The sequence below is a fragment of the Heterocephalus glaber genome, unplaced genomic scaffold (genome assembly GCF_053883595.1).
Source record: "Heterocephalus glaber isolate CG9 unplaced genomic scaffold, H.glaber_assembly_v1.0 deba00001608, whole genome shotgun sequence".
NCBI classification, from domain to species: Eukaryota; Metazoa; Chordata; class Mammalia; order Rodentia; family Bathyergidae; genus Heterocephalus; species Heterocephalus glaber.
In genome coordinates, this window is record NW_028258379.1 from 17,509,558 (window position 1) to 17,526,968 (window position 17,411).

General features: G+C 40.3%; 1 protein-coding gene across 1 annotated transcript in view; it reads right to left on the reverse strand.

Moving 5' to 3' along the window:
* The window catches only part of Sptlc2 (serine palmitoyltransferase long chain base subunit 2), a 115,758-nt gene extending 98,674 nt beyond the window's left edge, over nt 1-17,084 (reverse strand). Inside the window, exon 1 of the mRNA XM_004837119.4 lies at nt 16,836-17,084. Coding sequence (XP_004837176.2) covers nt 16,836-16,961 — 126 coding nt within the window. The 5' untranslated portion in view covers nt 16,962-17,084. The remainder of the gene's footprint in view (nt 1-16,835) is intronic.
* Nucleotides 17,085-17,411: the final 327 nt, after the last annotated feature.

The window sequence follows — 17,411 nt, forward strand, 5'->3', positions numbered from 1 at the left end:
CTAAATGTGTGTTTCCAGAAATGATCCTCCCACCACTTCCAGCAGGGACATTTTAAAGAGTAAGGAGTCCACATATTTTCCTGCAATCAGGAAAAATTCCTAAATTTTGGTCAATAAGTATTTCATGTAAAATGGACTGGAAAGTGCTTCCAAAGCTAACTCTAAAGACACTTATAGTCTGACGTGACAGTTTCCCTATTCAGAACCCCTAAATGAAGGCCTTCCAGTATGCGTGGACAGGAGCAGGCAGATGAGTAGCATCCTGTGCACAATGGACACTGATGCCTGCAGGGGAGTAATTGCCCTTACCTGCCTCCCACACCACCTGCAGCACTTTCCATGTCATAAGCGTCAGGGTGTAACCCAGAGATGCAGAGTCAGGAGGCTAGAGTTCAAGGGGGGCTCTGCCACGGTGCTGCTTCTTCATCTCAACTTTCTTACACCTCTTACGGGTCCTGAACTTAGAAAATGCCATCCTCTCCACTCTGCCCCTAACACGAGCACCGCTCTACTTTTCCAGGGCACTACACTGCACAGGCAGCCCTTTCCCTGGAACCACTCCCGGTGGCCACATCTATGTTCTATGATTGCATCTTCTTGGCCATGACTGATTGATATGGGGTACACAACTGTGGCAAAAAGAACTCAACAACTCTCTCTCATGGGGATCTTGTTTCAATGGGGAGAATCTGGCCAGTGATAGGTGAGCACCTGAATTATACACCTTATCAGAGCTTACATACCTGAAATGTACAATTTTTATTGTAAAAACAAGTATTTATTGAAAATTTATATATTTTCAATAAAATTTAAAATGGATAATGTAGTATTTCTCCTGTGAAATATTAATAGTTTTACATGAAAGGATAGGAGTAGGACAATACCATATACTTGGAAAAAATTAAACCAAGACATTAAAATGTAAATAAGCAAAGAGAGAGAAAGGGGTACAATTTTACATAAAAGAAATCATACTACAGTTTTTCTCATTTGTTATTAGTATATTATGTTCTATTGGCCATTCAATACAGGCAAATATTTTTTGTTTGTTTTGTTGTTTTCAGATAGAGTCTTGCTGTGTGATTTAGGTTGGCCTTGAACTCACTATGTAGCCCAGGTTTGCCTTGAATTCATTGTGATCTTCCTGCCTCAGCCTCCTGATTGCTAGTATTACAGGCATGCACTAGCACATTTGGCTGGCAAATATCATTCTTTAAGAGGGTGTGTGGAATCTGAAGAGATCCAAACTAGCAAAAGCCATCCTGGGCAACAAGAGGAAAGCAGGAGGCATCATAGTCCCAGATTTCAAGTTATATTACAAAGCAACAATGATAAAACAGTATGACCTGGCACAAAAAACAGACATGTTGATAAATGGAACAGAATAGAGGATGCTGAAACAATCCCAGGCACATTCAGCTATCTGATCTTTGACAAAGAAGACAAGAACATAAGCTGGAGGAAAGATAGAGCCTTTAACAAATGGTGGTACAAAAACTGGCTATATACATGCAGAAGATTGAATCTAGATCCATATTTCTCACCATGTACTAAACTAAAATCAAAATGGATCAGGGGCCAGGGATTTAGCTCAGTGGTTCCACCACCTGCCTCGCAAGCGCAAGGACTTGAGTTTGATCCCCGGTACCAAAAAAAAAAGTTATTGAGACAATAACAGCCAGAGATTTAGCTCAGGGGTTCTGCTGCCTGCCCTGGAAGCGCAAGGACCTGAGTTTGATCCTTGGTACTAAAAAAAAAAAAAAAAAGTTATTGAGAGAAAAATGGATCAGAGGACTAATATCTAGAATATATACAGAACTCAAAAAATTATACCACCCTCCAAATAAAAGACCCAACTGAAAAAGGGCCAAAGGAAATGAAGAAACACTTCTCAAATGAAGTACAAATGGCCAATAAATACATTTTTAAAATGTTCAATTAGAGAAATGCAAATTAAAACAACACTAAGATTCTACCTTACTCTAGAAAAAAAGGACAACATCCAGAAATTAAATAATAACAAATGCTTGTGAGGCTGAAGGGAAAAAGGGGCCCTCCTACATTGTTGGTGGGATTGTAAACTAGCACAACCACTATGGAAATCAGTATAGAGACTCAAAAAGCTAAAAATAGAAATTCCACTTGAAAAAAATAGAAATTCAACTTGACCCAGGTATTCCCCTTCTAGGTATCTTCCTGAAAGAGTTAAAGACATCATATTATAGTGATATGTGCATACCCATGTTTCTAACAGCACAATTCATGATAGTTAAATCTTGGAAGTGGCCTATATATCCATCAACAGATGAATGGATAAAGAAAATGTGGTATCAAGCCTGGCATGGTGGTGCATGCCTGTAATCCCAGCACTTGGGAGGCTGAGGCAGGATGACTGCCGGGAGTTCAAGGCCAGCCTGGGCTACATAGTGAGCTCAAGGATGGCCTGAACTACACAGCGAGACCCTGTCTCAAAAAAAAAAAAAAAAAAAAAAAAAAAAAAAAAACAGGGCCAGGGATTTAGCTCAGTGGCACTGTGCCTGCCTCAAAAGTGCAAGGTACTGAGTTTGATCCCTGGGATGGGAAAAAAAAAAAAGAAAAAAAGATAATATGGTATTTATACACAATGGAGTACTACTCTGCTTGCTATAAAGGATAAAGTTGAGACAATTGTAGGAAAATGGATGTACCTTGAGACCATAACATTAATTGAAATAAATCAGACAAGCAAGCTTAAATATCGCATGATTGCTTTTATATGAGAAACCCAAAGTATAAATAAAGAACAAAATAAAAGACAGATCTTTTGCAAATGGGCAAGGGACCAAAAGATGGAGGGACAGGGTAGGGACGGGAAGGGAAGGGCATGTAAAAAGAATTAAGACATAACATGTACCAACTCCCTATGATGAGTGTAATCACTATGTACTACAAACATGTAAACATATTTTTAAAAGGGTGCGGAGACTCCATAACATGAATATATAATGAATCAACACTCATAACATTTAGGACTTTCCCAACATTATCAGTATGAATTTAATTCTTTTTTTTTTTGGAGACTGGCTAGCTCTCAACTCATGATCTTTCTGCCTTGGCCTTCTGAGTGCTAGGATTATAGGAATGCACCACCACACCTACCTCCAGTATTATCAATATGCAGGTACATAGTACATCTCCTCATACTTTTAATTTTCTAAGAATAAATTCCAAGGTATTAGGTTATAGCTCCAAACATACAAGCATATACTTATTAGATTCTGGGAATCAAATTATCATTCTATTAAATAAATTTAAGTTCAGCTAGTAAGGTACTCAGAGAACACTACAGCTGAGTCATCAACCATGTGATATTGGTTTTGCATGCATGCAGACTGCAACACTTAAAGGGAAATGGAGGCTTCCACCAAGATTTCAAACGAAAGCCTGGGAGGCCAGGCAATGTGTTGTAGAGTCAGAGTCCCTGTAAGCCCCTGGCAGGTATATGTGTTGAGGTCTGAAGCTACAGTATAAAGTCCAGATAGATGCCAACTACATGGAAGAGCTGTGGAGGGAAGCTACAGGCAGCATACAAAACCACTCAAAAGAGTGGCTGTATGGGGTGCAACCAGCAAAGCTGTAGCAGGAGGGCTATTCATGCCCTCGAAGCCTACATCCCACCACCATGTGGCCTAATGCCAGACAGGAATGGTAGGATTTAATGTTTGGTCTTGCTTTCATCCCATCCACTTTGCTGTTTTCCTGTTCTCTTCTTTTGGAATAGGATCATATAACCTGGATCATAATAGGATCATATGCCAGTCCTACCATTTTGGAAGTATACAAATTTCTTTCTGATTTTTACAGGCAATCACAGCTGAGCTTGCCTTGAGTCTTGGAGATTTCTGAACTTAGACTGTTAAGAATTTGAAGACTGGGGCCAGGGATTTAGCTCAGTAGTTCCATCGCCTGCCTCACAAGCACAAGGACCCGAGTTTGATGGGAATTTGAAGACTACTGGGAATGGACAGAATGCACTTTGCACTGCGAGGTAGGCAGAGAACTCTGGGGTTTGGGGACAGAATTTTCCAGTTTGAACCTGGACTATCCCCAACGTCCATGTGTTGATGGCCTGATCCCCACTGTGGTGTTACTGGGAAATGGTACAGTCTTTAGTGATCTCTAGGTCACTGGAGGTGTGCCCTTAAAGGGGATTGTAGTCCCTTCATTTTTTCTTCTTTTGCTTCCCAGCCAAAAGGTGAGGGGTTTGTTCCACCACGCAGTTCTACCACGATGTGCTGCTTCACCACAGACCCAAAACAACTGATCATGTCTGGGACATCCAAAACTCTGAGCCAAAATAAACCTTTTCTCTGTAAAATAAATAAATAGGGCCGGGGATTTAGCTCAGTGGTTCCGCGCGCCGCCTGCCCTGCAAGCGCAAGGACCCGAGTTCGATCCCCGGTACAAAAAATATATATATATTTAAATCTTCCTCAAATTATTATTTTTTGGTACCGGGGATCGAACTCAGGTCCTTGCGCTTGCAGGGCAGGTGGCGGAACCACTGATCTAAATCCCCAGCCAATTTAAATATATTTTTAAAGGTCTGCTGATTTCTACAGTGCAATGGTCACAGCTTAACTGTTTTAAATCTCATCTTTAAATGAATCAAACAACTATCTCAAACAACATATTGTTACACAGAATTGTCTCGGGTTTCCAAAATGCAATGATGAGAATGTGGCAAAGATGTTGGTTTGCTCAAAATGATCTTAAAAGACAATGCAATTATAGTAAAATTCTACCTCCAAGTGTTTGTGTCTAATCCCTCCCTTCCTCCCTCCCTCTCATTTTCTCATCCTTTCCTTGTTAACAAACTGTAAAATTCATGAAGGAAAGCAAAAGTTCAAGAAGAATGGGTGGAGGAATCACCTTTATTAATAAGACTGACTACAGACCTATAGTAATTTGGGCATGTGATTTTGATCAAACATCAAAGAGGGAAAAGAACAGAAACCTCGGAAAAGTACACTGTGAATATGGAATATGATAGATAATAGTGGTAGCATTTCAAATTACTGGAAAATGGAATACCTTTTTATTAACTGGTGCTGAAACAAGTAGTTTTCCACATGGGAAGAAAAAAATAGATCTCCCCTATGTGACACCATTCTGTACATATATTCTAGGTTGTTAAATATCTAAATGTTAAAAACAAAAAACCTAAAACTGAAGCATATAGGAGAAATCTTTGTGACCCTGGAGTACAAAATGATTTTCCTAAAACCAGAAAAGCACCAGAAAGTATAAGCTAAGGTTGATAAAAGAGCAAAGAGTAACCACTATCCAATTTCAAAAATTACTATAAAACCACAGTAATCAAGACAGTGTGCTACTGCATAAGGACAGACATAAGTCAACAGAATAAAAGTTAAAGTCCAGAAATAAACCCTGATATTTATGACTGAGTTTTGACAAGCATACCAAGACAACTGAAGAAAGAATGGTTTTTACAAAAAATGGCATGGGGATAATGTAAAAGAACTAACTTGGACCCAAAGCCTTACAAAATTAACTCAAAATGGGCTGAGGATGTAGCTAAGTGGTAGAGTACTTGCCTAGCATGTATGTGCGAACCCTTGGGTTTGATCCCCAGCACTGAAAATAAAACAAAAACCTAATTTAAGAGATAAAACTATGAAAACATAAAAAAAGTAAAGTTTTATGATCTTCGATAGGCAAAATACAAACAAGTAAAGGAAAAATGGATACACTGGAGTACATCGAAATTAAAAACTTTCATGCCTCAAAGGACATCATCAAGAAAGTGAAAAGAATAACATAAGGAGTAAGTCCAAATGTATGCAGGACAATACTACACTGTTTGTGACTATGTGTTTACATAATAAAAGTATTTTTTTAAATGCCTGAAAATAACAAATCTAGAGTTTATTCCTCTGGGGAAGTAGAAAATTAGAATTTCCTCATGGCAGACTTTTTTTTTTCCATCAAGTTTATTGATACTTTTTAGGTATACAATACAGTTACATTTATCATTGGGTGCTTGTACCTGTACATGGTGTATCTTGGTTCTTATTTTTTTCCCATTCCCCTGTCCTCCCTTCACCACCTCCACCCCTCCCTATTTACAAAGATTTTGTTTCCACATTTTTTTCCTTTTCTCATATTTTTTCTTTTCCCTTCTTTCCTTTCCCCTATCCCTCCCACTTCCCCTACTCCTTTAGACCTTTTCTTCCTATTTCACAATATCAATTATACATTTTGATCTTTATTTACTTTTACTTTTTCACACCAGAGAAAACGATCTGGTATTTATACGTGTGTCCTATTTATTTCACTTAAGAATATGGCCTCAATGTGCATCCACTTAGCTATAAATGTCTCTAGTTTCTCGTTCTTTATGGCTGAGTAGTACTCCATTTTATAAAAAAAAACAAACCACATCTTCTTTATCCAGTCCCCAGTTGATGGGCAATTGGGGTTCCCAAGTTTTAGCTATTACAAACTGTATGGCAGACTTCTTAAAAAGATCGGAGAACTACTTAAACATAAGTCAGATCATGATACTACTCTGCAGGGCTTCCTAGCACAACACAAGGTTTCTACAGGCTGGACTTAAAAGGCCTCATGTGCTCTGACTCCTCCCATACATTTCTGACTTTACATCCTGCCAGGTCACTACACTCCACTCAACCAAACTCTCGGAGCTTTTGCCCTTAGTTACCTTAGGCTTGACATTTGGTTTCCTTCATTCTCTTTCCTATTCCATGTCAGTCTCTGCTCATACCATACTTCCTTCAGAGGCTGTCCCTAACCACCCTCTAAAATACTCTTTCTGTAATTTTTTGTTTTTGTTATTATTTGAGACAAGGTCTCACTATATTGCCCTGGCTGATCTCTAGCTTATGACTTCAAGTCATCTTTCTGCCTCAGACTCCCAAGTTACAGGCATATGTTCCCACTTCTGGTTCCTAATTTTTTCTTTTCTGATTGTAGCACTTGTAACTGTCTGACATGATACTCTGTATCTATTTGCTTATAATTGCCTGTCTCTCTCACTAGAATATAACATGCTACATTTCTCTGGTCCTCAGATCATGCCTAGCTCAGTAAGGATTACCAGAACAAATGATAAATTAACTTCAGTATTTTCTTTAATGGAAAAAATTGAAAGCCATAAGTTAATTGTTTTAGTATATTTTTTAACTCTATGTTTTGTGTTAAAGTATGGTAGTTTATATGAACCTGTTGGCTGATAAAAACTAGCTCCCTAAAATCATACACAAGAAATGGATGGTGACGGTACATATATCATCAAACCAACAGAGTCTAATTTTTAGTGTTTCAAGGTGGTTAAAAAATAGTAAGAGCTTACTGAATGTCCTTGGGAGTTGAAGGTGACAGCTTGAGAGAACAGGAAGAGACCATCACAGGCCCTGATGGTCTGGAAATGATAGACAAACCCTAGGATACCTCCCAGCCTTCCCATTAGCTCTGTTTAAGAGCAGCAAGGCCAGCAATGACTTTTGCAAGCTTCTCCCCACTGTCTTACCAAGGATTTAAGCAGTGACATCCAGGCTGGTGCTACAAAGGAAGAGGAAACCTATAAGCACTTATTTGTTGCCATGCCCTTCTTTCTCACATTGATTCTTTTTTTTTTTTTTTTTTTTTGGTACCAGGAATGTAACTCACGGTCTCAAGCTTGCCAGGTAGGTGTTGCACCACTGAGCTACATCCTCGGTTGGCCCTCTCACACTGATTTTTGAAATGCCAACAAGTGAGAAAGCAGGCTGTTATCACCAGTTAGATTATCATAGACTTATATGCTGAGACCCTTGTGGTGGATGCAGGGTAATAGTTTGATTGCCTTTTTCATAATACTTGCTTTTATGCAGACAAAGAAGCAGGTTATTTCCAGCACAGCTAAATTAATTGGTGTTAAACCTCATTTCCTAGAAACAGATATCATAGCAGAAGACATTTTCTTAAGCAAAGGAAACTCATATAACCATTTATTTCAATCCAAGTATATCTAATAATATGAATAGCAAAAAGAGCTAATTATATGAACAGTAAAAATGAGCATGAAATATGAGTACAAAGTAAATTCTAATATTAGGCTACTGATGATTTTTAAACAACCAGATTAAGTTGAAACATCTCTGAAATAACTAAAGAAAATTTTGATTCAAACGAAATCTTAAGAATGTCTAAGCAATGACAATAAATGAAAAATGTAAAAAATTGAAATCTAATCCCAACTTTGATATTAACTTTTTGTAACTAGACAAATTGTTTAATTTACTTTCCTTGATTTTGTCATTTAGTCAAGTGAAAATAAAGAAGGAAACCTTGGGAATCACTTGTAAAAGAAATGCTTATGGCTTTGTGTACATTTTTCATCTTGCATATACTGTACACCCCTTCAGACAGTACTTACTAAAATAGTTTTCTAGCTGGGTGTAGAACACACCCTGTAAGTCCAGCACTCTGGAGGCTGAGGCAGGAGGATCACCGTGAGTTCAAGGCCAGCCTGCACTACATACTGAGTTCAAGGACAGCCTGAACTTTTTCTCAACCTCTACCCCCCCAAAAGGTTTCCTTATTCCCTTTTGTCTCAAAAATCATGTTATTGGGGCTGGGGATTTGGCTCAGTGGCACCATGCCTGCCTTGCAAGTGCAAGGTCCTGAGTTTGATCTCTGGTAGGAAAAAAAATCATGTTATTATTTCTATCCATTTATTTTAAGACAAGAATTATCTCTCTGTGTGTGTTTACGTCATACAGCCCACAGTGATCTCCAACTCCTCACAATCTCCTGCCTTCTGGGATTACAGATGTAAACCACCAGGCCCCACAAGAATTATCTCATACTAGTATCATCAAATACAGGATGCAGTTCTTGAAATATAAAAATTAAATATTTGAAGGATTTTTTCAAAAACAGGAAATAATTATAATGATTTTTAGTTTCTCCATGAAATAGTGCCATGAATTCCAAGGAGAAGCTTTGATGTCTGAAAATCTTTGCGGTTGTGAAAACATTAAAAAATTAAACATGAGAAATCTTTAAGTCTGAGTATATTAAAGCAAGGGAAAGTCAAGTTGCGAGAGATTTTCCAAGGCTATCAGTGCCAAAGTAATAAGGTCAATCCATAGACTACTGTATACTATGCCACTCTCTCCCGTCTTTCACTCACAGTTCCTCCCTCTTAAGAAAACAGAAGTTTCTGAATGATTGCCAGACACTGTCTACAAAAGACCTTCAGAAACTGAAGCCAATGTTGTTTGCACCTTCTGTTTTCCTAGGCAGATATAGTGAGGAGTGAGCTCTTCCACTTGGGCTAGGCTGGGGTGAAGGCTTTGGTGGACTTTGTCCACTGCAGTGACCACTGCCATAAAATGGTACGAAGAAAGCTCTAAATATTTTCCCTAAATAATCAACTTTTCTCAAACCTTGTATTAAATAACTGATTACTTCCTCTTTATGATTTTTCTTCTCATAAAAGACTTTGCACTGTTTAGCGGTTATGATCTTGTTCATTGTAGTCTGACATTCTTAGTGACAGATACTGAATTCTGACTTGTGATCTTCAGTTTTTTTTTTTTTTGAGAACACCTAACTTCATGTGAATTAACAAGAACTTGGCTAAACATTAGTTATAGCAGGAAATTAAACTCTGATGTCTCCTTCAAAATAGTGAAATATCTATTTATAATTTTGAACAAGGTGATCCTTACCTTAGATAAAAGAGTAAGCAGTATTCTAAATGAACAAAATTGATAAAGTTGGAAAACATTTTTTAAAAAATGTCTTGAAGCCCTAAGAGTTTACAGGCTATGCCAACATAGTCAATACCCAATGATAGTGTTAAAAAAGGAAATTCAAAAAGATTTTAATATAGAATCTGTATCTGCTAGCATTTTTAGTTGTGAATAGAAAAGACGGCTAAACTAAGCAAAAAGATGATATACTGACCTACCTCGCAAGCACAAGGTCCCAAGTTTGATCCCCGGTACCAAAAAAAAAAAAAAAGATGATATATTGAAAAGATGATAGGCATGCAAAAAGGGAGGAGGGAGAATTGATGAGCAAGGGGGGGGGGTCTCAAAAAGGTTGGAAGTAGCAAGTTCCTGGAACCTCAGTGGTAGGAGTTTATGAACCTTTTCTTCTGGGTGTCGGCAGCACACTGCCCTCTAGTCTCACATCCATTAAGACCTTAAATCCCCAAAGAGAGGCTTCTTGGGGTCCATTTCACAAATGTGTCTATGACAGGGTCAGTCAGATATAGCTAAGAAATGCAGTAACAAAGCACAACTATGACCACCAGAAGCCCACTTGGCACACCAGCCAGTAGTCCCAGAAAAGGGGAATATAGTAGACGCAAACCCAGCTTCACCTGCACAGGTAGAATAGAGTGGAGGGGATGGCATTACAGGCTCAGGGCGTGTCAGAGGCCCAAAAAGCTCAGCAAAGCAACACTTGTGGCAGAGCCGCCCTTGAACTCTGACATCTCTGGGTCACACCCTGACACTTATGACATGGAAAGTGCTGCAGGTAGTGTGGGAGGCAGGTGAGGGCAGTTACTTCCCTGCAGGCATCAGTGCCCAGTGTGCACAGGATGCTACTCATCTGCCTGCTCCTGTCCATGCATACTGGAAGGCCTTCATTTAGGGGTTCTGAATAGGGAAACTGTCACGTCAGACTATAAGTGTCTTTAGAGTTAGCTTTGGAAGCACTTTCCAGTCCATTTTACATGAGACACTTATTGACCAAAATTTAGGAATTTTTCCTGATGGCAAGAAAATATGTGGACTCCTTACTCTTTAAAATGTCCCTGCTGGAAGTGGTGGATCATTTCTGGAAACACACATTTAGAGTGTGATTTGTACAAAGCTCCAAACAATTCTCTAGTATGTGTGGTATGCAGTAGGGAGAGGCTAGAACATTTCAGTAAAATTCCATGAAAAGGCCAGCCTCTGTAACCAACTCTCAAGAGATAAAGCCTATTGTCACCCTATGTATCTATCTACCTACTTATCTACTGGAAGAGCAGGTGATTGAACCCAGGACCTTTGCACTGAACCACATCCCCAGGCTTTTTTGTTTTGTTTTTTTCAGACAGGGTCTCACTAACACACTAAGCTGCCCAGATTGGGCTTGAACTTTTGATCCTCCTGCCTCAGCTTCGCAGAGTGCTGGGATTACAGGCGTGTACCACGCCTCACCTCCTACTGCCTAATTTCAACTCTCAAAAGTTACCAAAAACTACTGTACTGCAAAGGGAATCGCATAGTAGAGTTAGACAAACCTGAGTACACCCCAGGCTCTTACAACTCAGTAACTGCTGCCCCTAGGCCAGTTATTTAAGTGGTCTGGACTTCAGTCTTCTTATTAGTACAATGGAGATATTATTCACTTAGCAAGGCTCTAGTGAAGATTAGATAAAGAACCTGCCTCTCAAGCACAAGGTACCCCCCCACCAAAAAAAAATTAGATAAAGAAGCTAGGAGAGAGCCTGGCACAGAGTAGGTATTCAGCATATGGTACCTCATTACTGTTCTTGGTTTCTCACACTTGCCTGAAGACATTATTTATCTTTCCTAATGAAATAGCCTCAACTTCCCTACACTACTTCCTCCCAATTATGTTCTTTTACAATCAATGTGCTTCAATAACTTGTGTTTGCCTGTGCTTTCTCCCAAGAACATTATGATTACATCTACTATTACATCCTTGGTACCTACTATTTTTTTTTTTTTTTTGGTACCGGGGATCGAACTCGGGTCCTTGTGCTTGTGCAGCAGGTGGCGAAACCACTGAGCTAAATACCCGGCCCTTGGTACCTACTCTTTAGCTTAACACTTTTCTGTCTACTTTGCCAACTCCCTTGGTTTCAACTACCACTCATTCCTTTAACATCTCCTGAGTTCCTATTACATACTAAGCATAATGTAAGTAGTAAAATATCAAATGTTTGCTTTAGGAGCTTACTAATTTCTATGTGTATATTTGAAGTAAGGCTGGATCATACCCATAATCTCAGTACAACTGTGTTATCTCCCTGTACTCAAAAATTATCAGCTGGGAGTGGTGGCACTGGCCTGTAATCCCAGCACTTGGGAGGCTGAGGCAGGAGTTCCATGAGTTCAAAGCCAGCCTAAACTACATAGTGAGTTCAAGGCCACCCTGAACTACAGAGTGAGACTCTGTCTCAAAAAACCCCCAAAAAACAAAAACAAAAAAGAAAGCAAGCAAGCAGACTAATTTACAAAGACCACACTAAAAAATGAATCCCCGTGCTACATATATACAATAGATTATGCAGTCATAAAAACGAATGAAATCCTGTCATTTGCAAACACATGAATCACTATGTTAAATGAAATTAAGGCAGGCACAGAAAGATAAGTACCACATGATCTCATTTATATGTGAAATCTAAAAAAGTTGATCTCATTTCAGAAGTTGAGTAAAATGGTGGTTACTAGATGCAATAGAGAAAGGTTTATCAATGGGTGCTAAATTACAGTTAAACTAGGAGTAAGAAGTTCTGGTGTGCTACTGAACAGGAGGGTGACTACAGATAACAATAATTACTGTATATTTCAAACAGCTAGAAGAAAGGATTTTGACAGTTTTCACCACAAAGAAATTATAAACGTTGGAGGAGACAGATATGTTTAGCCTGATTTAAACATTACATGGTACTCCATTAATATGTAGTTTTTATATTTTTATGTATCAGTTAAGAAATAATTTTTTTAAATGAACCCCTACCTAGCACAAGGATTATCCCAATGTTTTAAGACCCTACAGTAAATATGTATTACTTTTATAGTCAGAGGTAAAAATTATTTGGAAATAAAGGGAAAAATAGCTGCTTCAAACTTCATAATAATTTCAAAAATAGTCTTAAAGACAGAAACTTAATTTTCTGAGATGAAGTGGACCAAGAGCAAAGGATTTTCCTAATCATCACGAGTTGCAATTGTTATTATAGAAGCCTTAGACACTGTTCAGAAGGCAACTGACTTTTAAAACCTCAAACCATTTATTTAATCAAGCAAGGCACACCCACTCAGCATGCAAACAGGGCCTCTACCCATCCCTCTCGATTGCCTATTCTACCAATAAACACTACTTCTTTCTTTCAAAAACTGAATCCAATTGAATCAACCAATTAGATCTCTTGCCCAGGGCATGACAAGCTTCTAGGGCACTTGGGCCCACCCTAAAAAGTCTGCCCTCCCTGAACATCCAAGTTTTAAAATACTATTCTAAGAACAGTGTTATTTATATATTTCCCAAAAATTCTTATTAAAGAGAATTCCTGAGTAAGACAAATGATTGGAATTTTTCAGATCTAGCTAATAAAAATCAAATGTTCTTTCTAGCAAAGGCATCTGAAACAAAAATCTTATCCAAAAACTTGAAAGCACTGTAGTTGCAACATTATTTCTGCAAAGCCTTGAGGCATTCAAGATGTCTCATCAAGCCCTGTCAAACCTGAAGTGGTATACAGTGGTCATTCTGGATACTCCTCCTATTCCTGTCTCATAAACAAACTTCTCCTTTCCCCCAGCTACCATATTAAATCCCCAGTTACTGTTCCCTTCATTGGAAACAAAAGCTAGTATCTATTTAGCAAACTACCCTTCCTTATTCATTTGCCCCCTTTTAAGTGCAATTAACATTTTATTCTACTCTCTCTTCTTATTTAACCTAACTTATGCTCTAATGCCACCTTGAGACAGGTTCTGCTTATTTTGGCATCTAGAAGACCCTTTTCTAATATCTCATTAAAATTGCTTGCAAGGGAAAGAAAGGCTTGAAATTGTCTTAAATATATAACAAAATGGGAGATCTTCAGAAACAGGCAAACTATTTTATTTTGTGTACAGTCAAAATGTGTCATTTTAAAAAATCAAATATTAAATACAGAAAGAAATTCTTGATAATTAAAATTTCTGAATAATGCAACTCACTGTTGAAAAACTTCCTGCAAAACCTCTGAAAGTCTTTTTTTTTTTTTTTTGGTACCGGGGATCGAATTCGAGTCCTTGCACTTGCACAGCAGTGGCGAAACCACTGGGCTAAATCCCCAGCCCCACCTCTGAAAGTCTTTACAAAGAGGACAAATTCCTCTGTCAAGATTGGTTTTAATAAAGTCCTACAAAGTCAGAAGCCCCTAAAGGTTCTTTTCAATTCTAACTCTGCCAAAGTTGTCTAAGGCTAATTGTCACCCTTTACCTCAAAGACAAGCTACCCTGCTTCCACTCATCTGAATGGTAGACAGCAAAAACACTACTTCCTTGTTCAACTGCTACTCTTGTGAAAGGAGTCTACTGCAACTAACTACTGAACAGTCTATGACTTAACTTCTTTCTACCAAAACATCTATTTCATCAACTCGAATCCAAGAATTGCTCTTTTAGTACATGCATTCAACGCTTTAAACTCAGAAACACTCTGGAAAGTGTGTGAGAACCTTATAAATTCTAACTTCTCTCCTGTATATTGAGACTGAGGCTGAAATATGTGAGAAATGAATCTACATCTCGACCATGTACACTCTGTGTTTTAATAAAAGTGGGACACACAGCTGCATGCCTAACACCTTGTGTGTATTCTGAGGCATAATTGGCAACACTCCCCACCCCTGTGAGGAAAGGAGTGGTAGAGATTGAAGCACTGGCACATCTCTTTTAACAAAACAACTTTTTAAAAAGATACTCTTGCTGTCATTAAGTTACCAAAATCTCTCTTTTGCATGAGGAAAAAACAAAACCAAAACTCAATGTTCCTCTATATGAATGTCCAGACCTACAATCTGAAGTCTTTGTTTTAAAAAGCCTACTGAAAAACCACTTTCAAGAAGAGATGCCTTACAGCATTCCACTAGACCATTCTGTCAAATGCCACCCATGTGCCCTGAAATTGTTCACCAAATTATGCTCCAAAAAATCAGCCAGATATTATAGTCACAGATTTTTAAATTTTATTTTAATAATACGACATTTTCTCATCTTATTAGTTGGCAAGCTCTGAAGAAACAGCATACCTACAACTGCTAAACTGACGGACTATAGGAGGAACTTGATTTACTACTTAATCAGAATATAAATCCTACTGACTGAAAAATACACTCAAACACAAAGCATCTCTAACATGTGACCAGCTTTCTCTTGACTTCCTTTTTCCATCTAAAAACCATACTTTACTCATTTACCTATAATCATTAAATTTCCCTGTTATATTCTATACCACAATTTTATCTTACTAGCCATTTACATTGCTAGGAAAACAAGATTTCCCCCATTTATAACGAGCTGATTATTATATGTCCTCTCTCACAATTACGTCTTAAAAAGTGAAAACTAAGCTTTTGAGAATCTATGCAATTGTTTGCCTTATTTGTATAATCTTATACATTGAGGGGAGATGAAGACTCATGTAACAACTCTCATAGTCTAATACCTCACTGTGACCTGGAGAAATGTTTTACTTTGTGTTTCTTATCAAACTAGCAGGCGTATCCATCAAAGTTACTGGTGTGGAGAGGAGGTTGCCAGATACCTATATTAAAGTCAACTTATGATCATTGCTCTGGGCAAGGTTGGTGGTGCCTGCAATCCCAGCCCTTAGGGAGCCTGGGGCAGGAGGACTGTAAGTGTAAGTACTTGCCTGGGCAATTTAGCAAGACCCTAACTCAACAGGTCTGGGGATGTAGCTCTGTGACAGAGTTCAATCCACCGTACTAACAACAACAAAAAAATCACCGTTTTATCAAACTGTAACGGTTACACTCCTACTAAAGAGAACAGGCAGTTTAAAAAAAAAAGGTTTTCCTTAATATCTGAACAAGACTTAGAAGTATTAAAGTCAATTATCACACAGTCTCTTCCAGCAACATTGATCTCGCATTTTTTAAGCAGCTTATCTTTTAAAACGCACAGCCAATCCAGAGATTTGAAAAGTTGATAATAAGTGTATCTTCAATCAGAACTATTGAAATACTTTAGAACTGCCTAAACTTGGCTGATGATTCAGTCTTGGTCAACTGGTATAGGAACTCAACACAAGTTAAACAATCCCGTGTGACAGCACTCCTGCTCAAAGGAACCATCTACTTTTGGGGGGGGGGGGCGGCAGGGTGCTGGGAGGATTTCACCGCGAGCACAGCAAGGGAATAATGCTTTCTTTCTGAACTCGGGTCCTTGCGCTTGTGCAGCAGGCAGTGAAACCACTGAGCTAAATCCCCGGCCCAATAATGCTTTCTTTTGAAGCACCAGCCGGCTCCACTGCCGGATCGACGGTACAAGGTCTTGCTTGGGGAGGGAGTCCAGAAGGTGGCAGGAAGAGACTAGGTGTGTTTCCACCTGGCACCATCTCTTTACTTTCTTAGCTTCTCAAGGACCCCAAGGGTGGTTTTCCTTGAACCGCTGCAGTTTAAGAGATAGCAACTACCTCGAAGGTTCGAGGAGGAACCCTCGGGAGGGAAACCAGGAGCTCCTGGGTGGCGCCTGCTGCGGTCCGAGAGGTCATCAATTGCTTCCCAGAGGGCGGCCCGCACTTCTGGCGAGAGCAGGCAGAAGACAGAACCCCGGGCTCGAAGCAGAGAACACGCCTCCCGGACGAGGGGAGACGGCCTAGGGGCGCGCGGAGGGGAGCCCCGCGCCGCCCTGGAGACTCTGACCCCGGGCGCTCAGCGCCCACACCCCGCCGCCAGCACCCGGTCACCGCAGCTCCGCCCCGGCCCGGCCTGGCCCCAGCTCGCGGGGTCCGGCCCACCTCCCCCATCCCGGCGCGGCTGCTCGGTCCCGTCGTCGTACCTGGCCGGCGGCGGCGGTGAGAGCTGCGCCGCTCCTCACGTACCCGTTCCGCAATTCCCCGTTCGCCACGAAGCCGTTCGCCCGCATGGGGCGGCGGCAGGAGCAGCCTGCAGGCCCGGGCCGCATCGTCCAGCAGCACTAGGCGCAAGGAAGCCTCTGGAAGGAGAAGCGGCGGCGGTGGCGGCACTCCGATTCCACTCCGATCCCGCTCCGCACCGCACCCACTTCCTCGAAACCGGAAATGGTTGCAGCGCTGCCGCCAATTCCTGGTCAGGCAGTCACATGGGGGCGGGGCCCACCCTGAGAGGATGCATCTCGCCCAAGGTCCGGAGGCTGAGGGGAACCCCGGGCGGGGCCCGGCAGGGAGGGGGCGGGTCCGAGAGCAAGTGGCCAATCCGGGGGAGGAAAAGGCGGGCCCCTGATGCTGCCTGGCCAATCATGAACCACAGTAGAGCGGCTCGCCGATATAGAAGGGGCTTCCCTGGCGCGACTTGTGGGTCTGGCGCCTGATTGGAGACCTGAGCTAGGTCGCGCATGGATTAGCTGCTTACTGGTGCAGACTTAGAAGTCCAGGAA